Source organism: Podarcis bocagei (assembly GCF_964188305.1).
Source record: "Podarcis bocagei genome assembly, chromosome: 14".
NCBI lineage: Eukaryota > Metazoa > Chordata > Lepidosauria > Squamata > Lacertidae > Podarcis > Podarcis bocagei.
This window is the reverse complement of record NC_138139.1, coordinates 39,582,327-39,604,091: the sequence shown is the minus strand read 5'-3', so window position 1 is coordinate 39,604,091 and position 21,765 is coordinate 39,582,327. Positions and strand designations below refer to the sequence as shown.

Sequence of the window (21,765 nt, the reverse complement as noted above, 5' to 3'; positions counted from 1 at the left end):
TCAACCACACAGTCAGAAGGCACCAAACCTCTCTACTCACTAGACCACACTGGCTGTTGCTGCCCCGATGTGGCAAGGTTCATAATTATGACCAAATGCTGGACTCATTGTTTAGGGGCAAACTACAGAAGCAAACAAGCCAAAGGATCCAGTCAAGGGACCGTCACTAGTGACAGGACTTTTAAAAACAAGAGCACATACGCACATCTGAAAAGCAGCGCAACTGAAACAAAGACACACATTTACACAAAACCATACCTATTCACCCAAACATCTGGAGGACCACAAGTTCCCCATTGATGTTATAGGACCATAGTACATAGTTTGTTTTTAGGAGACTGGATGAGGACCATATTTGGCCACTGCAGGAACCATGTGGAGTCATCCTCCAGCTATCTTCATGGCTGATAGGAACCACTGTGGGACCAGTGCCAGTAGTGGTCTAGCCCTGGAGGAAAGGGGACCCTCTTTTCTAGAGGCACTTCTGACTTCTACACCAAATCCCTGCCACTTAAGTAAGAACACAAGAAGCACCACTGAACTCTTAGCTTTTGTTCAGGCAATTTGCAGAATGGTGATTTCTTCAAGGCCAGGGGTGATCTTGTTAACATTAGTCTAGAAGGATTCCCTTACTGCAAACCCAGCTATACTTCCACAGCTGACACATGCACGCACATACATACATACATACAGAGCATAGCAAAATGACAATGGAGACTGTGAAAAGATGGCCACTTAACCCTTTGCAGCCATACATTCTTAAAGGCAAGGATGTCATGCTTTAATGAGCAGCAGAATTTCAAGTCCTCTATATACTGTGCTGGCGAGCTTCAAGTAGCCTATGTGGTCTTAGATACCAATTGTTTTCAGGTGTGTAACAAGAACAAGCTAGCAGCAGAAATCCTATCACAAAGGTACTATCAAAGACTAAAAAACCAGAGTAATGTAATTCTCTACTAACAATACATTCATTTCCCTAATGGTTTTACTACTGCCGAATGTTGTTTGCACAACACTTAGATGATATTTTGTTTGCACCTTGCCAACTAGAGAACAAAGCATAGGCTTGCCATATGTCAGGAAAATTCATGATGTGCTGGTTTTTGGGTGTAAAAATGGCGGCGGCGGGGGGATTTAGCCAAAACCTGGATGTATGGCAACGCAATGAAAAAAGCAGTGGAAACAGCTCCAAAACCTTAAAATCACTATTTTGGGAGGAGAAATATGGCAAACCCAACAAAGCCTTGTTACCAAGTATGTGATATACTTGGTGATATACCGCATTTCCAACTTCAGGGAACCTTTTTTTGTTGTGGGGCAGGAAGCTATGAATGGTTTAAAGGCACAGGGCATAGCATATCTCCTTCTTAGCAAAAGGCAGCAGCAGAGAGGAGAGGAAATCCAGGTCAGGATTACAAGAAAAGTTACAACAAAAAGGATTTAGACTAAATATTACACGGCTTCCCAATAAAGCATCCTAGGAACTGTAGTTTGTTAAAGGTGCTGAGAGTTGTTAAGAGACACCATTCCCCTTTAAAGGTAAAGGTAAAGGGACCCCTGGCCATTAGGTCCAGTCGTGGACGACTCTGGGGTTGCGGCGCTCATCTCGCTTTATTGGCCGAGGGAGCCGGCGTACAGCTCATGTGGCCAGCATGACTAAGCCGCTTCTGGCAAACCAGAGCAGCGCACGGAAATGCCGTTTACCTTCCTGCCAGAGCGGTACCTATTTATATACTTGCACTTTGTGCTTTCAAACTGCTAGGTTGGCAGGAGCAGGGACCGAGCAACAGGAGCTCACCCTGTCGCGGAGATTCGAACAGCTGACCTTCTGATCAGTAAGCCCTAGGCTCTGTGATTTAACCCACAGCGCCACCCGCGTCCCCCATTCCCCGTTACAGAGCTACAATTCCAGAGTAGCTTAATAATCAGTCCATCTTCCTGGGGAGCCATGGAAATTGGAGCTCTATGTCAGAAATAGGGGACTCCTGATACGATTTTTGAGGGAAGCCATTTATGTATTGCCATGCATGTAACAAACTACCCACCAAACAATTTATGCCTAGGAGCTGGCACACCAATAACTGCAGATATATAATGGGTTTTTAAAAATTGGATTTTCTGTGGGGTGAGAGTAAATCTGGGTTATATGATTATATGAAGAAAAAGCAGAGGGTAGTATTATTAGGACAACATGGAGACTGCAAAAAGAAATTCTGAGCAGGGGCAACATTGAGTCCATAATAAAATTGTCCTGATGGAAGCACCTTGAGTGTATGCTAGCTGATGGGCGAATGTTAAAATACTGCTGCCCCAGGCAAAAAACAAAAACAAACTTTAGGAAAAGAACACTCATCACACACAGGAGTTTAGCTGAGCAAAGCATCAGCAAAGAAATGGCTATGAGCTGCAAAGGGTTACAGACACACACGAGGTCTCTCTGTCCTGATGGAGGTGCTGCTGACAAGTAGGCAAGGATGCCCTCGCTTCCATGATGGTGTTAGAAAAACCTTGTAGCCGGAGTTGGACTGCAGCTGGCCGAGGTCACTCAGATGCCAGTGGTCCACTGCGGGGGCGATCTTGGCGCCCACCTGCCCACGTACCATGTCATCTGTGAGGGGGATGTTCAGAGAATTGGGACGCCTCTTCATGCTAGAGACAGAAAAGGAAAGTCAGAGAGAGACAAGGAGAGAAAGAGAGAGCATGGGAAAGAGTTAGGAAACCAGCAGATCCTTGACGTGGAGAAAGCAGCAAAACAAACCCATCATAGTTAAGAGTGGGCCAAGTATCCCAAGGACAACCCATTAACATTCCCATAAGATTCAACTGCCCAAGAAGTGGAAAGTCCTTTTAAAAAACAGACACCAAGTTTCCAGACATCTGGGTGTGAAAATATGCTCCAAAGTGTATGTACCTGCTGAAATCTCTGAAGCCAGTGGGATGGTGGCATACATTTTGAAGCAGTTGGGGGCATTGGCAACTGCATAGTTCCATGAATAGTGGATAGGAAGCTGCCTTATACCAGAGCAGAACAATAGTCCATCTAGGTCAGCACTGTCTACCAACATTGTAACCAACATTGTGCCCTCCAGATGTTGTGGAACTTCCCATCAGCTCCAGCTAGCATGGCCAGGGATTATGGGAGTTGTAGTACAGCAACACCTGGAGGCTGCCATGTTGGCTATGCCTGGTCTATGCTGATGGGCAGCAGCTCTCCTGGGTCTCAGGAAAGAGTATTTCCTGGCTCTACCTGAAGATACCAGAGATTGAATTATGGATCACTGGTATGCAAAGTGTGTGCTCTGCACCAGTGAGCAACAATCCTTCTGAAGTCAAACCAGACCTGATTATACAAAAAGGCAAATGAATGAATAAAACTGTAGAATAATTTATGAAAAATAGGGAGACATAATGTAAATGTGCGTGGTTTGTACTACTCACAAAATTCTGTATTCCCTGGTGTGGAATTTTAAACCTTTCCGCACAGGATTCATACATCAACCCCAGGAATTGGGCTTGGTACCTGCCCTAGATGGAACTGCACTTCCTCTGAAGGAATAGGTGTTTAGTTTAGGGGTGATCCTAGATCCATTGCTGTCACTACAGTCTCATGAGTTTTTAGTTTTTTGTTTGTTGGTTGGTTGGTTGGTTGGTTGGATGTTTGGTTTTTTGCTGCTTTTACTGATAATTTCAATCGGTATATAACTTTGAATAAATTAAAAATAAAAATAAAATGCATCCCTGACTGTTGGCCATGGTGGCTGGAGCTGATGGGAAGAAAACTCCAACCTCATGCCAGAGGTTCCCCTTGCTCAGCCTAGAACCTCTATGTTGGCAAGGGAGTAGGGCAGCTTTGAACTTGCAAAACACTTTTCTTCCAGCATGAATTGAGCAGGGAGCGGAGGTGGAGTTTCATGCAACACTCTATAGACTGGCAGCCTTAACTGCACTTGAGCTTCTCTGAGCTTATGCCAAAGCTGGTGCTGCAGCAAAGCCTCAAGACTTTTCCCTGCTGTTCCCGGTACGGATCACCGCTTCTGCTGAACACAGAAAACCATTTCCCCAGGGATCCAGCTGAGAGGCAGTTACGAGCAATCTGCTTGTGACCTTGTGTGAAACTGCTGTAATGGAACTCAAAACCCCCGGAAATCCGAAGAGCAAAGGCAGTGAATGAAAGGGCTGGTAAGACATGCTCAAACTCCTTTGAAAGTGAGAAGTCAAACTAGCAAAAGGGTGTGTGTGTGTCGAGACAAACAAATTTAATTGTAGGTGGGCGTGGGAGTGGGGAAATGGTGACAAAATTGCCCAGCAGGAGATTTTCTCGCTTGAAGACATGAATGTCTGTGCTGGTGCATCCAACACTTGAATAGGGGGAGGGATTTCTCCCCCACTCAGATAAATTGGTATCAGTCAAGGAAACTGAGTGCCAGTGGTTTCCAGGAAAAAAATAATTGATAAGGCCACACATTATCTTATATGAATCTTTGCATTTGCCTGTGTTGTTTTTTTAAGCAAGTCGTTTTTGCTTGGTGGGGGGCGGTGATTCTGGACTGGGACTACGATATGGGTGAAGAAGGCTTTGACATCACCCAGAGCCAACCACAACCCACCTCTGAATTTACTATTTATCCTGGGAGGGAAGCAACTCTTTTGATGCTATAATGAGGGTCCCAGTGAGAAACCAGGTACATGTGTCTCAGACAAAAGAGGGGCTTTTATTTGGTGATCTTAGCAGCATTTGGGTATAGTGATAGAACATGCTTGGCCAGGCTTCACTAAAGGATGTTGCTAAAGGGAAAGGGACCCCTGACCGTCACGGACGACTCCGGGGTTGTGGCGCTCATCTCGCTCTATAAGCATGGCCAGGGATGTCAGGTGACAGTGAAAGGCCAATCCATTGCCCGGGACAAGTTACAAAGGCTTTTAGGCCTGTGAACTTCCTGGATCTGTCTGAAGTTTGACTCCAGCTTGCTTGCAGTTTCCTGTCTTTGAAGTGATCTCTAACCTTAGGCTTGAATGCCTGACAAAAGCTAAGACTGTTAGAAGCAACCTACCTGTCAAATGCTTTCCTCCCCCCGCCACACCCACAGACTACAGGTGGCCCTCAGGGGGGAAAGGTGGCCCACCTCTGCTCCAAGGACACCTAGCTCTTCCTAGATGCACTGCAAGTCTACCCATTGCAGTGACCTCTGTCGGGATTCAAACTAGTGCCAGCGCCAAGTGTGAGGGCACCATGGGAAAGTAGCCTCCATGGCCCCACTGCACCCCAGCCCCACCAAGTGAGCTTGTAGGCAAACAGCTTGGAAACTGCACTCTGTAGTGGGCAGCTATGAACTGCTCTTCATTGCAATTACCCACAATGCCCTGACAGAGAGCTGCCCTGGGGCATTATGGGCCTTTTTAAATTGCAGCTTCCCAGCTGCCTTCTGCTACCACTCTGTAATCCCAGGCCTCAGGCATTAGGAAGGATGGAAAGCCAAAGGCAGTCACTGGCTTCGGTAGGCCCTACTATGGCAGTGGAATCCTAGGCCACATCTGCATTATATATTTAAAGAACAATGATACCACTTTAACAGTCATGGTTTTTCTCAAAACATCCTGGGAATTGTAGTTTTTTAAGGGTGCTGAGATCTGTTAGGAGACCCCTATTCCCCCCACAAGGCTACAATTCCCAGGATTCCCCGAGAGTAATTGCTAAGCCACTCTGGAAATTGTACCTCTGTGACATGAATAGGGGTGTCTCCTAACAACTCTCAGCACTTTAACAAAGTACAATTCCCAAGATTCTTTGAGGGCAACCATGATTATTAAAACGGTATAATACGGCTTTAAATGTATGGTGCAGGTGTGGCCCTGGTTGCTGTGTGAGGATATCAGGTGCTGCAGCGATGCCCAGTTCAAATGCTAGACCCTGTTCTTCGTCAAACATATGTTGGTGTGACCTGAGACCATTTCCTCTGCCTCTTTAGAGCCTAGGGAAATAGGCTGTCCTGCCTCGACTCACCAGCTTGTCTCACATCAACACAAAACAGCAAAAGCGCTGTTAATGGTCACAGCTACTCCCCAGCAAAGAAAGAGTTCCCAACCCAACAGATACAGATTCTCCCAAATTACCTTTTCCTCCATGACTGGCGGTGACTGAAGTGACAAACAGAGAGCAGCCCACACAAGAAAGGCAACGGCACAAGAAGCAAGACAAGAGAATAACCATTAGAGTGCAACAGTCATGCAAGCACACACACACACACATATGTCGTTATGTGCTCACAGAAATGCTCGCCTGAGCAGAGATTGAGACATTGGCACACATAAAACACCCAGCCTAACGAACATGCAGTGGGTCTGGAACACACAATGGTGATACATACAGTCCAGTGAGGGAGGTTCAGGGGGTGGCAAGAGAGGGAGAGGGCCTTTGCAGATGTAGCTCCCCATCTGTGGAATGTTCATCCCTGCCTGGCGCTATCAGGAACATCCTTCTGGCACCGCCTTAAAACTTACCTCCAGTTTTAAAAAAGGATTAGGGAGCAGTTTCTGTTCCTTAAGCCAGTAAAGAAAATACATAAGCAAGGCCTCATAAGATTTCAGAAGCCAGATCAGGGATGGGGAGGCTAAACAGGCTCTCCAAAAGTGAGGGCTTTATTGCCTCACATAGTGCTTCACTATCTCTAACAGAATAATATACTGCAAAGCAAGCAAATGTAGACAGGCAGGCAAAAATCTGCATAATGATCGGTCCATTGCAAAATTAGCATCGTGCAGAATATTATTTATTCCTTCATTCTGGTAGGTCACAGAGTGGTTTTAACAACTGGTCCCTCTTCCCAGGGACCTCCGTGAACTGTAGCTCAGGAGAATAGGGGCCTCTTAAAAACCTTCAACACACCATTAACAAGCCACAGTTCCCATGATTCTTTGGGAAGTGCCATGTCTGTGAAAGTGGTATCATAGTGCTTTAGATGTATGGTGCAGATGTCACCTAAAGCAGTCTGCAATGCAAACAGAGAGCTGCACCTTTTTCTGCAACTTCAGTAACTGGGGAAAGCGGCAGCCCCAGTTGCATAGCTGGCTGATGGCTGTCTCCATATTGTGATATTTTTTTTTATAAAAAAGGGGGTGAGTGAGTTTTTGCTTCTTCTTTTTTTACACACTCCATCAGTGTAGACAACAAATAATTAAAATAAACAATAAAAAGCGATTGAAAACAAAAGCATCAAAAGCAACAGCATTTAAAACAGAGATGGGGGGGGCTTGTGGCACTTTGCACTTTGTTGGATTCCAACTCCCATCAGCCCCACCCAGTAGGGTCAATGGTCAGGGATGATGGGAGTTGTAGTCCAGCAAGATCTGGGATAGTCCAACTCACACAGAGCTTTTTAAAAGAAAAGCAAAAAAAGCACACCAGCAGAGATAAAGCAAACATAAGCAGCATAAAAATGACAGAGGACTGTAGACAACTAAGTTCTACTCAAAGTAGCCCCGCTCAAATTAATGGGCCAAAGTTAGTCACTCTTATTAATTTATATGCATCTGCTCTGCATAGGAATAACGTTGGATATAACCCAGAGAAAACAGAATGGAGTTAAAAGCTTGGTGCAGTGCAAAGGTCTTTGGGGCCAAGAGTACAGCAAAGGAGGTGCCTGGGGCCAGGTGAGCATTCAACAGTCAGGGAGCCCCATTCTTCAGTAAACACCCCACTGCACCTCTGATGGCAAGGGGGCTTGGAGAAGGGCCTCTGGTGAAACCCATAGCTTTCAGGTGAGCAGATGTGGACAAGTGGTTCTTCAGGTACCCGAGTCCCAAGCTGTGAAGGTCTTTAAGCAGGGTTAGTGAATGTTGGATTGTCCTGCTGACAACCTCCCCAAAACTCTAATTGCCATAACCTCCCTGCCACACCTCTAAGGTAGGGAGAGAATCTCCTGGTTCTCTCACCAGCTCTGAGTTGAGAGCTGGAGGTGAGGCTGAAAACAAGAAGTCCAAAGGCATACAAAAGTGCAACAATACACAAAAACAATCTAGAGAGCGGCAAGGCACGCTGCATCACAAACACACATGAAGTCTACGACATGTTCTCACCTCTCTAAGACCCCATGTGCATTGTACATTTAAAGTGGTAAACAGTCATGGCTTCTCTCAAAGAATCTTGGGAACTGTAGGGTGCTGAGAGTTGTTAGAAGACTCCTATTCCCCTCACAGGAGTCCCAAGAATGAGTTAACAATTAATTTCCCTTCCCAGGAATCTCTGGGAATTGCAGCTCTGTGAGGGGAATGGGGTGCCCGAACAACTCTCAGCTCTCCTAGCAAGCCACAGTTCCCAGGACTCTTTGAGGGATGCCATGACTGTTTAAAGTGGTATCATAGTGCTTTATATGCATTGTGCAGATGGGGCCTAAGAGGCTAAGCAGATGGAGACACAAAAGCCATATGGAGAGCAAGCAGAGGGAAGGTTTATAGTGAAACAGGTTTGCAGCTCTTGAGCCATGTGTGTACAAGGCGCAGCCTGGAATGAAGGAAAAGCCCCCTTGACTCTGGATAGCTGGTTAAAGGAGACTCCCAGGCGTAGTCTTCTATCTTCCGAGGAAGCAAGCCACCCACCAGTGCCCAAAGGGGCTTTAAAAAGATGGATAACTTGCCTAATACAGAGCAAGAAACTGATGTTGCCATTGTTTCACTTATCAAACAAAATGCAAGAGACACAAATGAACACCCCAATCACAGATCTCTCCCTTACTTGTCTATTACAGTGGTCCCCAGAGGTTATTGGACTACAACTCCCATCATCCCTGAATGTTGGCTACACTGGCTGAGGATGGGAGTTGTAGTCCAACAACATATGGAGACCCAAGGTTGAACACAACTGCATAAGACAGAGATGAGGAAGCTCTGGCCCCCTGTGTGTTATCTTGGGGGGGGGAATATGAAGGTTGTTGGGGAGGGGAAACCCACAGCTCGGGGGAAGGGTTCAGCACTCCCCTAACAACTCCTTCTGCTTCAAACAACACCCTCCCTTCACCACTTTCTGATAAAGCCCTGGGACCTCAGATCCAGTTTGTCACCTAACTCCCATTCTTCTCCTGAATTGCTCCTATCACATCCAGCACGCTCGGAGCTAGCTGAGGATCAAAGCAGCAGACTGATTCATTGGCTGCTCCCAGGACCCATGTTTAGGACTCACCTTATTTCTGTGATTTTAAGTTATTTTAAACTGTTTTTAATATTGCATTTTACTTATTGTAACCCACTCTGGGACCTCAGGGTGAAGAGTGGATTTTATTATTATTATTATTATTAAAGAAGAAGAATGGTTTGCAATCAAACTTAGGGACACCAGCCATAAAAGAGATCAGCTACTGCTACTTTTGGTCACTCAGAGAGCACAGGAGACTGGGTCAGTGCCTTCCCCCTAAAACATATATTCACAGTTCAGAAGTCATCTGAGTTTTGTTTTGTTTTGTTTTCCAGGTACAAAGCCAAGGTGCAGCATTACCTCCTTCCAGGTAGTCCACTCTCATTCTGACTATTTCCAGCAACTTGCTGCATCTTGGATCGCTCAATGTGTTCCACGTAGGTCTGGATCATCTGTGAAAGGAGCGGGGAAATGCAAAATGAAGATTGAACATCCCAACATTTTATTTTCTGGACAACCATTTCTTTCAAAGAAAGGGATGTCCTTAAAGATCGGAACAGCCAGCGGTGTTGTGGGAAACATTTGCTCTAGGAAAAGCAGCTGGCCCAAAGCAGAAGTTAACTGAGCACCAGAGTCAAGAGTGAGCAGAATTTACAGCATTACAGGCTTGCAGAGCTCTCTTCCTCTATCTGTGCCCTTCTCCACGTCTTATGCAAATAGTTTGAAAAGGATTTTTATCCCTCTGAAATGACGACTTACCTCTGTGTGACGCTGGTGAAGAGCATTGTACTCTTTCTTCATTTCTGATTCACGCTCTTCCAACCTGGAAACTGTTCATTGAAAATAAAAGGGAGAAGGGAGAGAAAGATAACTTTTTTGATCTATCATCTTCAGGAGGGGTGAACGTGGAAACACCAAAAGGAATGAGGGTACAAGTACAAGTATGCCATTTGTAGCTCAGTGCTTATGGCCGAGGCGTGAGAGGCTGAAGGTACCCAGCGGAATCACTGGCACCTCTAGGTAGGTCTAGGAAAGACTCAAGCTAGGAAGCTGTTTCATGGAGTCAGGCCATTAGTTCATCAAGCTCAGTATAACCAACACTGACTGGCAGCAATGGTCCAGTGTTTTAGACAGGAGTCCTTCCCAACTGTAGACATGAGGGATGGAATCCAGGATCTTTTATCCACCCCTGCTGTCAATTATTGTTTTGAGTATCCCTGTGATCTTCTTCATTTATGTTTCAGGGGTGGGTGTGTTCATACAGGTATGTGCCTTCTGTATTTAATAAAAATGATTAAACCTATTAAAAATAGTGATCTCGATAATGAGAGAAGCCTTTCTCTTTAAAAATAATTCTATTAAATAAAGGGGAACACAGAGGTCACATTAAAATAGGATTGCTTGTTCCTTTCCTCTAAGCTAAGGGCCTTCAGTCTGAAACCCTGGATAGCATAGATCATCGGTCAGCAACCTTTTAGAGCCTATTTGAAATTTTGAAACAGTGTCTGAATGCGTCTCTCCTAGATCCAAGAATGGACAAACTCTGTCTCTGGCTTTCTATGGGGTTCAGTAGGACTGAAGCCGATCCTACTGAAGTCGCATGATTGTATGCAGGTTCCCTGAAAAACCACCATCAAATTAGAGCTTGCATTGGTAGGACTACACACTAAAAAACTGCACTTCAGGATTTGCCATAGAAATGATAATCCAAGGTATAGATCCTTGTGGTTCTTCACAAGGATGACAACAGCAGCACCAACAGATCACACAGCACATCTGCAAACACCGACGCCGACTATGATTTGATGGTGGTTTTGAGGGGGATCTCTTGAAAAAATATGAGAATCCATAAGTATCCATGCCTTTAATCTGTATTTTTCTCCCATGGCAGCACTGTAAAGCACTGGATTCATAAACTTTATGGTTCAGTCAGCAAAGACTGGTGTGACCTGTGACTTGATAGTGGTGGTTAAAATAAGCCCTGTGAAAATAGTGGTGGACTTGATAGTGGTGGTTAAAATAAGCCCTGTGAAAAAATAAGCAATTTCAAGATGATCCATTTTACTGGCTCAGACGGGTGTGTATGTGTGTGAGCACAGAATGGCAAAAGCAATACTGGCTCCCTCTTCCCTCAATTCTCCAGATATTTTGTGGTCACCTAGAATAGAAGATTTTTAAAAACAGTAAATGCTTTAGAAGAGATTTGTAACCTGTAGCCCTCCATGTACTGTTGGACTACAACTCCCATCATCCCTGCCCTTTGGCAATACTGGCTGGTGCGGATGGGAGCTGGTGTCCAGTGTCATCTAGAGAACCACAGGTTCCTCACCATTGCATTTGTTCAATCAGTATGGACAAACCCCTATTGAATTCAACACAACTTGTGTATGATTCACAGAGCTTCAGACAAACCGTGCACATGATTTTCACTTACTCTGGTCTGCGTAGTTTTTGGCCTTTAACTCCAGCTGCCGTGTTTGAAATTCAAGGTGCTCAACCTGTATCTGCAATTCCTTCTTCTCCTGCTCCAGTGCATCTTCAAATTCAATGAACTTCTACATGGGCCCAATAAAAAATCAAACAGAAAAACGTGATATATGTAAGTGGAAAATTACAGCTATCAAATGGACACTGTGACAGGATTGAAGGGGTGTCTTCACTTCCACCTAATCATCTGACCATATGAAAACTGAAGTGGTGCTGTCTTGTGAGAGGACTGGTGTCACTTGAGCGAATGAATGTTTGAACTGGTCCTCAGAGGTGTTATAGCAAGGAGAGGCTTAGGAGGAGAAATACAATGATACTATATTATTAAGCATCCTCCTCCTCCTCCAAAAACTAAACAATATAATTACAATTTAAAAATAAGGGGGGGGGACATGCAGTTCCGTATTAAAATAAATTATCATTTCAATAGGCAAAGTTGTCAATTTCAGTTTCTTTCACTTTCCAGTCTAAAATTCAGTTTGTTACATTTCCACATCAGTTTGTGATTATAACCCAGTGTGGATTAACAACCAAGCTCTCCTTCCAGGTAGCTCTGGGAACTATAGCTCATGTGAGGGGAGTAAGACTCTCCTAACAACTCTCAGGACCCTTAACAAACTACAGTTCCCAGGATTATTTTGGGGAAGCCATGACTGTTACAAGTGGTATGATACTTCCTGAAATGTAAAATGCAGATGGGGCCTAACTTGGTCTGTCTTGAACATGGAAGCGCAGTGGGAGTCATTTGGCAAAATCTCTTGGGCCAAACCAGGTTCTCCCACAGCCATTTAAGCTTCCAAAGGTGACTACCAGATCTAGGGCCTGTGACCCTTCATATGTTTTTGGGCTACAACTCCCATAATCCTTAACCACTGACCACGTTGGCTAGCGATGATGGGAATTGGGAGTCCCACAATGACAGGAAGGCTACAGGGGGCCCCATCCCTAATCTACTAGTAAAGATAAAGGTAAAGGAACCCCTGCCCGTACGGGCCAGTCTTGACAGACTCTAGGGTTGTGCGCCCATCTCACTTAAGAGGCCAGGGCCAGCGCTGTCCGCAGACACTTCCAGGTCATGTGGCCAGCGTGACAAGCTGCATCTGGCGAGCCAGCGCAGCACACGGAAACGCTGTTTACCTTCCCGCTAGTAAGTGGTCCCTATTTATCTACTTGCACCCAGGGGTGCTTTTGAACTGCTAGGTTGGCAGGTGCTGGGACTGAGCAACGGGAGCGCACCCCGTCGCAGGGATTCGAACCGCCGACCTGACGATTGGCAAGTCCTAGGCGCTGAGGTTTTACCCACAGCGCCGCCCGCGTCCCTAATCTACTAGTAGGTCGTTCATAGTGGATATGGGGCCTTGCGCAGCTCCCTGCAGCAGTCAGAAAGGTGCCCAATAAGTCTGTGCGCAAGCTCAAACACATCCACTCTGCTCCTCCTTTTCTTCAGCAAACTACAGTGGCACAGTTTTATGTCTGCACCAGCACTTGTGGTTTGTTTCTAAACAAAACAATAAACCTTGGATTCACATCAACGGCTTGTTTGCAGCAAATCTAAACATAAGGTCACAATGCTAAGCCTGTCACTCTGTGGTTTGTTTCCCCACCAGAAATTATGGTTTATGCAACTTGCATGGGTTGGCAACCCTAATAAGCAGAAGATCTAGGGCCAATTTGCTTATCTGGCCACCCAGTATGTTAATGTTTATAAGAGACGTTTATGCTTAGGATATATTCACATATAATGCTTTTAAAAACACGTATCGAACTCCTTTACCCTACATATTTTATCCTTTCAAAAGTTAAGTACAGTGGTACCTCGGGTTACAGACGATTCAGGTTACAGACGCTTCAGGTTACAGACTCCGCTAACCCAGAAATAGTACCTCAGGTTAAGAACTTTGCTTCAGGATGAGATCAGAAATCGTGCAGCTGCAGTGTGGCAGCAGCAGGAGGCCCCATTAGCTAAAGTGGTACCTCAGGTTAAGAACAGTTTCAGGTTAAGAATGGACCTCCGGAACGAATTAAGTTCTTAACCCGAGGTACCACTGTAAGTGGATTTTAACCCAGTTGGATTGAAAACTTAAGTTATGAGCTTTTAACACTTTGGTAAGAAATAGTTCAAGCCTTAGTGACTGCTGAGCAACCAGAACAGATCGGTGACATTTGTGTATGTGTTCATGTGTGAATAGGTTTCGGTTTTGCCCTCTTGCACAAGAGAGCCTTCATAGCAAAAAGCAACAATTTTACAACCCAAGCCAAGCAAAAAACTGCTGAGAGTGCTATCCCTGTGAACATGCAAGGCAAAGCCCAGAAACGAAAACCAACAAATGCCATCTTGAGAAGCAGAATGAAGTGCAAATAAATAATTTAGAAGCAAGCAGGAATTGCTCGATGCATTGCGATATTTACGGGCAGCGAGAGCATCTTCTTCATAAGGGTCTATTATGTGTCACGTACAAAAACGGACAGTGCATGAAGCTGATCACGCTGGAACCATGCATAGGGGAAACAGATAGATTAGAGGGAGGTCCCTTGGGGAGGCACCACAGCTCATTGGGGTGGCACATGCATAACGTGGAGGAGATCCTGGGTTCAATCTCTGGCACCTTCAGTTTAGAAGGACCAGGCAAAAGGTAATGGGAAGGACTTCTGCCAGAGACCCTGGAGAGTTGCTTGCGATCAGAATAGGCAACACTCTGCTAAATTGGCACCTGCTCCGACCTGATGCAAGGTAGTGTCCTGTGTTCCTATATAACCCCCAAACAACAACACACTAGCTTTCCACGCAATCAGCCACCTCCATTCTGAACATAAATTTAAAAATCCAAAATAAAAACAAAAAACCTAGCAGCACATTTTGAAACATGTTTAGAGACAGGGATCCTTCCCTCTTCAGCCTCTCTTTTGCCAAGGCACATCCTGGATGCATATAACCATCCATTTAAAGCAAGTTCCCCCTGCCCAAGAATCCTACGAACAACAATTTGTTAAGGTGCTGGAAACTGTAGCTCGGTGACAGCGGAATTACAGTTCCCAGGACTGTGCGTGCATTTTAAATGTACACAGCCAGTGGCTCAAAATACTACACATCACACCCAAAGTCTGCGTACACAAAACATACAATAGTATTCACTCAATGTCACCCACCCCAATCTGCTCCCACATGTTCACCCATATACACAAACATTCACCATTCACCCAACCACTCCAATATGTCCCACTTGGTTACCAAGCACTATGTACAAATCATGGTGGAATCTGTGCAGGGTGAACCAATAGAAAAGATATTGCTTACAACACTAAAGTCTCAAATCAAATGTAACTGATCTGTAGAAAAGACCCCACAACCTGAGAAAAGGGAGAATGCACGTACTTTTGTAAACCTTTAATAAAAATTATTCCTTTTATTAAAAAAGATACCTCACCATGCATGGATGGCTGCAAGAAGTAGCCCTCAAAGCTCTTCATTAGTTTTGCTATGGGGAAAGGTGGGTTATAAATGTGAAGAACTCTTTAAAAAAAAATCCTCAGAACAAAAATCTGAAGTGAATGCTACCGCCCCGAGGATGCAAAAGATGTTAACTCAGACACGGAACACATTAACGGACTCCCTTGCTCTTATTTAGCTTTCTCTTCTGTGCTTCTAAATCAGCAAGCGTAACAACTCCATAAAGCTTCATCAACCGCTTGACCTCACATTGATTTCCATAAAGGCCTCACAGACATATGCAGTAAAATCGTGGAGCTCTAAAGCTCTTCCTTTCTTGCCAGGAAAACTAATTTTAAAAAATCCCACCCACTCCCTACTTTTAAGATATCATAAGAATAACTACTGCATGTCAGTCCAACAGTACATCTTCCTCCAAAAGCCATTTCCAATTATAAACAATTCTATTGTGGTAAGAATAACGTATGTTCTCCTCATGGGAGCCCAGCAGGGATGCAGCAAGGACTGCCACCCCCATCATAAACCATAATCCTCAGCTTTCATTTTTTTCAAAAAGGCTAAGTTTCTAGCATTTGTAGAACCTGAGATGTGAGACAATCAAACTGTGATTAATCAGAAAAAGTCCCTTCGCATCTTTCAAGGTTTGACTCCCCCACCACAATGGGGGACCCCAAAAACAGTTCAAAGAGGGCTGAGCATTCCAAGTGTCCACACAACAGCAAGTGCCTGTAAATGGGGGTGGAATAAAAACCAGACAGAGAAATGGAATGGAGTAGCCTGGAAATGGACACGGCTCCCTGCTACCCTAAACGGGAGTATTTTATACTCACCATAATATTTTGTCGAAGTTTCCACTTGTAAACATCTAAAAGGTCTGTATGTGTATATTAAACTTAACTATGGTTTAATGGTGAACGTGCAGTGCTCTGGTACTCAGGAGAAAATCATGGGCACTGCACTCCTCCCCTGCTCCTGCTGAGATAAGTCATTATTTGGTTTAACGTTTCATCCTAATCCAGGTTCATGGTTTGTTCCTCTCCAAACAAACCACAAGCTGTAGCCAAGGCTTGTTCTCGGATTACTGCTTGTGGCTTTTTTTGGAGAGACAAAAACCTCAAGACTGGGTCTGCAGTGAGTGAGGATTTAAGGGCCAGCAATTTTAGCCCTGTGCACCAGTACACTGTGTGTTCACTTTCAAACCATGGTTAAGCCTAATTATATTTTTAAAGTAGGGATGGGGCACCTCAGGTCTGCTGATGGGATGTGGCCCTCAGGACTCTCTCTCTGGCCCTCGGGACTCTCCCTAGACCAAATGCTCTCCACAGCCACACCTTCCACCAGCCCAGATTTACACCCTCATTGAGAGTTTTGAATTTGACCTTGAAATCTTATTATGCTTCTGGCTTCCAGAGAGATGTGTAAGTAAACTGACATCCGTTGCTTCACCCACTTTTACTTCTGGCATATGGCCCCTAGAAGGGGATGCAACCCTCAGGTGAAGAAAGGTTGCTCAGCCTTGGTTTAAAGCTACTGGTATGTGCAAACGAAGTCTGTGCCCTCCATCATCTTTTCTCCAAAGACCAATCAAAGACTGCAGGTAGGGAAGCACAGCATGGTTTAAAAACAACAACCTGCATACACTTCTGTCTCTTGTGAAATTGGTATTTCTCAGGGTCTAATTCAAGATTTTCCACATCTGGAACGCTTCAAAATCACTACAATAAATACAGTGGTACCTCGGGTTACAGATGCTTCAGGTTACAGACTCCGCTAACCCAGAAATAGTACCTCGGGTTAAGAACTTTGCTTCAGCATGAGAACAGAAATTGCGGGGTGGAGGTGGCAGCAGCGGAAGGCCCCATTAGCTAAAGTGGTACCTCAAGTTAAGAACAGTTTCAGGTTAAGAACGGACCTCCAGAATGAATTAAGTTCTTAACCCGAGGTACCACTGTACTGTAAAAAAAAGAGTAAGAGCAATGTGTTCGCCAACTATAGCTTGGCATCAGCTGGAGAATGACAATGCAAGGTTAACCTCATACAAAGAGGACCTGCAAAGCAGCCACAAACTTTGTGATACCGCTACACATTAAGTATCCAAAGATGGAAAAATCATGAGGGCTTAGCCACCTGCAAGCCTAATCAATTTGATGCTACTTAGGAATTGGAAATTGTGGGGGTTTCGCCTTCCAATAGCTAAAATGTAAAGCTGCAAAAAACTCCTTCGCTCTGGGAGCTTCAACTTTGGACGTGGACCAACAAATTGAAACTGAATGCAGGCAAGATGGAGGTTTCATATTTCTGAGTTCCAGAACCCTGAATCTGGACCAGTAGCCAGGTCACATCTTTCGACACTGGTGACATATGTTGGTGGTAGTCAGCTTTGGACATGGTTGCATCCTCCTGGAGGGAACAGGTCCATAGCTTGTGATTCCTACTTGATTCGACATTGCCCCTGGAAACTCAGGTAGCCTCTACAGCTAGGAGTGCCTATTTCCAGCTATGGCTAGTTTGCCAGCTATGGCCAGTTTTGGACACAGATGACAACTTGGCCACTGTACTCCATGCTCTGCTAACCTCCACATTAGACTACAGTTTCCCATGTACTTTGGGAGTATGCAAAAATGCAGGATGTCAGTCCCACAGCCGAGTTGTCCTTTCCCTGTTCGTCATTTTTGACAGTGTAGTGATTTGGATCAGCTTTGGCAAACAATGAATGTCCCCATCATCGGTTAAAAGCTGGCGTGGGGCACATCAGGGCTGGGGAACAAATGTGGCCCTCCAGGCCTCTCGTAACTGGCCCTCAGAACTCTCCCCAAGCCACACCCCTCACTGGCCCAGCTTTGCACACTGAGTGTTTTTGCCTTGCTGGAATAGGTTCTTGAACTCTGATCAAGACACGTAAAATGTATTTGATAGAAAGTACACATGAATCTCCTATCTCCATTCATTCCCTATACTTTTTAGTAGTAACTCGTTAATCCTTAGCCACCTCTTCTCTAAGCTGAAAGCACCTTCAGGCCTGATCCAGCCAAAATTCAACACATCCTATGTCCCACTGATTTCCATAAGAGACTGCAATTCTAGGACAGTTGCCTAACAGCAAGGCCCACTGAATAGAGCGTGACTTACTTTTGAGTAAACAGTCATAGGGTTGTACTGTTACAAAACCCCACTCTTTTTCCCACTGAAAACAATGAAATCTTTAAACAGCACAATCCTATGTCTACTCAGAAATAAATTCAACCACTGAGTTCAACTTTGGTTGGATTGTGACTCTAATAGTTTTGATCTCTCCTTCTATGGAAGATAATAACCATTAAAAATATGAAAAGGCCATGGTTCTCAGTATGGGGAGGGGAAATCTGATGAGCTGTTTCTAATTTAGATAAGATTAAAGGAATTGTATGAATATGCCTGGGATTAAACAGCTGGCAAAGCACATCACTGACAAAAGTGCTTTTATATAAATACCAAAGAGAATTATTTTGTTCTCATTCTGTTTCAGGCTTCTTGTACATCAGTTCACGGCTGCCCCATCTTGTTGCTTGCCACACTGCCATGTAGAACCACAGAATCATAGAGTTGGAAGGAACACTGAGGGTCATCTAGTCCAACCCCCTGCAATAAAGGAATCACAGCTAAAGAATCTCTGACAGATGGCAATCCAACCTCTGCTTTAAAACCTCCAAGGAAGGAGAGTCCACCACCTTCCAAGGTAGTCTTTTCCATTGTCCAACAGCTCTTACCATCAGAAAGTTCTTCCTAATGCTTAGTCAAATTCTCCTTTATTGAAACTTGAATCCATTGGTTGAATTCCTACCCTCCAGAGCAGGAGAAAACAAGCTTGCTGCATCTTCCACATGACAACCCTTCACAAATTTGAAGATGCCTATCATATCACCTCTCAGTCTTCTCTTCTCCAGGCTAAACCTAACCAACTCCCTCAACCATTCTTCATATGACTTGAACTCCAGACCCCTTATCATAGTCATTAAATCATAGACTTTTAGCTGGAAGGGACACAAGAGTCATTTAGTCCAACCCCCTGCAGTGCAGAATCCTCTTGGTCGCCTTCCTCTGCACACCTTCCAGCTTGTCAACATCCTTCTTAAACTGTGAAGTGATGCCAGAAGACCAGGCATCAGCCCAAGGGACAAAAAAAATGGCCTGACAATTGATGTAAGGGAAAGAGGCATCCGAGGCTGATGATGCAAAGAGAATTTACCAGCCGGACTGCATCCTTGGCATAGAAAACTCCCGACCTCCCAGTTCTACTGGGCCTCCTCAGATTAAAACATCAAGGAGAACACACTCTAAAAATAACAAGTGGGACCCACAACAAAACGTTGCAGCGTTGAATACTCCCACTTGAGATTCCAGGGGTTCACAGTCAATTAGCATTCTATGACCACTGAGCATGCTCAGTCTTCTTTAGGCTGCTTTTGTGTGGGCAGAGGCTCCTCCCTCAAGGCTTCCCCCCTTGAAAATATATTTTGCACTTCTAGAAACTTGGGGCAGGTGTAGAGAACCTTGGGCCCTCCAGCTGTTGGTGAACTACAATGACCATTGTCCCTGGCCCATTGGCCATGTGTGCTGGAGCTGATGAGAATTGTAGTTGCTGAACATCTGAAAGATTAAAAGCTCCCCTCACCTACAATAGAGTTTCTCTCATTCTGCTGCTTCAGAGGCATTCTTATATACGGATGGGTGGCCATTTTGGCTACAGAAGCAGATTTACCCTTAGAATTAGAAAATAAGAACCAGGACAAAACTGAGCATATGTTTAAGACCAGGAATTGGTTTTCCATACCAGAACTGAGTTCACAATTCTTTCCACAGAAAAATCCAGTCATTGTCTCCCAGCTTTAAAACTCTCTTTGGATGTGTACACAATATACCTTTAAAGCACATGTGAAGCACATTCTTTCCCTCAAAGAACCCCCACAGAGTTACAACTCCCAGAAACCCTTAACGAACTTCAGTGCCCAGAAGTATTTGAGGGAAAGAATGTGCTTTGACTGTGCTTTCGGTGTATAGAGTGTATACAGCCTTGTTTCAGTATCTTAATTGAGGAAGGAGAGAAATATTTTTTTAAAAAAAACTTTGATTATTTTTACTTACTATTACATTTATATCCAACTTCCCTTCAAGGAGCTCAAGGTGGTGTGCAACTTGAGTGGGTCACCTCATGCCTGGGGGCCAGATGGGGCTCTCCAGGCCCCTCTATCTAGCATTAAGAATTGTCCCAAGGCCACACCCCTTTGCACCCCAAGTCCATTTTTGCCTAGCTGGAATTTGCCTGATATTGCTTCTTTACTTACCTGGATGGAAGATAGAAGGGGGTGTGCATGTGTGCAGAAACTAGGCTATTGTACAAAGGTAAAATTTACATTAACTTCTCTCCCCCCCCCACTTTTGCCCATGCCCACCACTGACATGAGACCCTTAGAAGGCTGCCCAGAAGACAATGCAGCCTTCAAGCTAAATAATAATAATCCCCCAACCCTAGTGTATACAGTTCTCCCCCCTCTCCATTTTATTCTCACAATAACCCTGCAAGGTAGCTTCAGCTGAGAGACAGCAACTGGCTCAAGGTCACCCAGTGAGACTTGGGGATTAGACTCTAATCTTGGGGATTAGACTCCAACACGCTAACCACTAGGCCACACTGGCTGTTGTTGCTGCTGTTAAAAAACTGGGAGTCAGAAGAACTTGCAAATCTACAGCAAATCACTAAGAAATCAATCAAGAGCAATTCCAGTCATGCCACACCAGCCAACAACAAACAGAGCAACTTTAGCACTTGGGTCCACTTCCTTGGCATTTACAAACACCCCCTTTGCACAACGCAAGGGCGGGAACTAAAGATAGTGGAGGCAGGCACTTCCAGGGCCTAGCAGTGTGCCACACAAACCTCCCCTCCTCTCCTTTCACCAACAAATGGTTGGTGGGATGGAGGGGAAGAGATCGCCCAGAGGGCAAACGGAACTTCTGGGAATTAAAAACTAGAAAAAACAGGAAAAACAGGGGAGAAGCCGGCAGGGTGACTTTCTGGCGTCTAGTGATAGATTTGTCTCACCTTGGCACAGGAATTGGTGTATGAATGGCAGAGGTACATGGCTGGTTGCCAAGGGCTGATGGAAAGGGAAGGCAGGTGGGCGCAGCTATCCTAGGCCCACCTTGCCCCAACCTGGTGACCTCCAGTTGTTCTGGACTACAAATCCCATCAGTCCCAGGTAAAACAGTGTTGATGGGAGTTGCGGTCCAAAGACAAATGGGAAGCACCAGGCTGGGGAAGTCTGGCACCCAGACAGGGACAAGGTCCCAACCAATAGGGCAGACTATTTTAGGGAGGGGATCAGGAGGAAGAGAAGGTAATTTACTTGGAGGGGTGGGTGGCAGGTTGCAAAGGAAAGTATTTTGCACACAGCACTCCATGGAAAGTATCCCTGCAGCATCTTCACTGCATTGGATCTTTGCTTCACCTCCCCCCACCCATCCTACTCTGGACGGATTCCGACTTGGGTTTTTTAATGTCTCCTGGACTCTAGTAAAAGAAACCTGGGTTCTGACAAGGGCTCCCCTCTGTCCCCTTTCCCATTTCAAGAAACTTAATCCACAGAGCTCCAATGCATTTGCCAGATTCCAGTGAGCTTCCCCTTTCCTCCTTTCCCCCTGCTCTTCAGCCAAGACAGAACAAGCAGTG

The 21,765-nt window shown here is 45.0% G+C and overlaps 1 protein-coding gene across 3 annotated transcripts in view; it reads right to left on the bottom strand.

The window, feature by feature from the left end:
* Window positions 1-21,765, bottom strand: part of MAPK8IP3 (mitogen-activated protein kinase 8 interacting protein 3) — an 84,251-nt gene that overhangs the window by 47,298 nt on the left and 15,188 nt on the right. For all 3 annotated transcript variants that reach the window (XM_081170312.1, XM_081170310.1, XM_081170311.1), the window contains exons 4-8: window positions 11,559-11,679; window positions 9,884-9,954; window positions 9,485-9,576; window positions 6,112-6,135; window positions 2,508-2,649 (exon numbers count right to left, since the gene is read on the bottom strand). In XM_081170312.1, coding sequence (XP_081026438.1) covers window positions 2,508-2,649; window positions 6,112-6,135; window positions 9,485-9,576; window positions 9,884-9,954; window positions 11,559-11,679 — 450 coding nt within the window. The remainder of the gene's footprint in view (window positions 1-2,507; window positions 2,650-6,111; window positions 6,136-9,484; window positions 9,577-9,883; window positions 9,955-11,558; window positions 11,680-21,765) is intronic.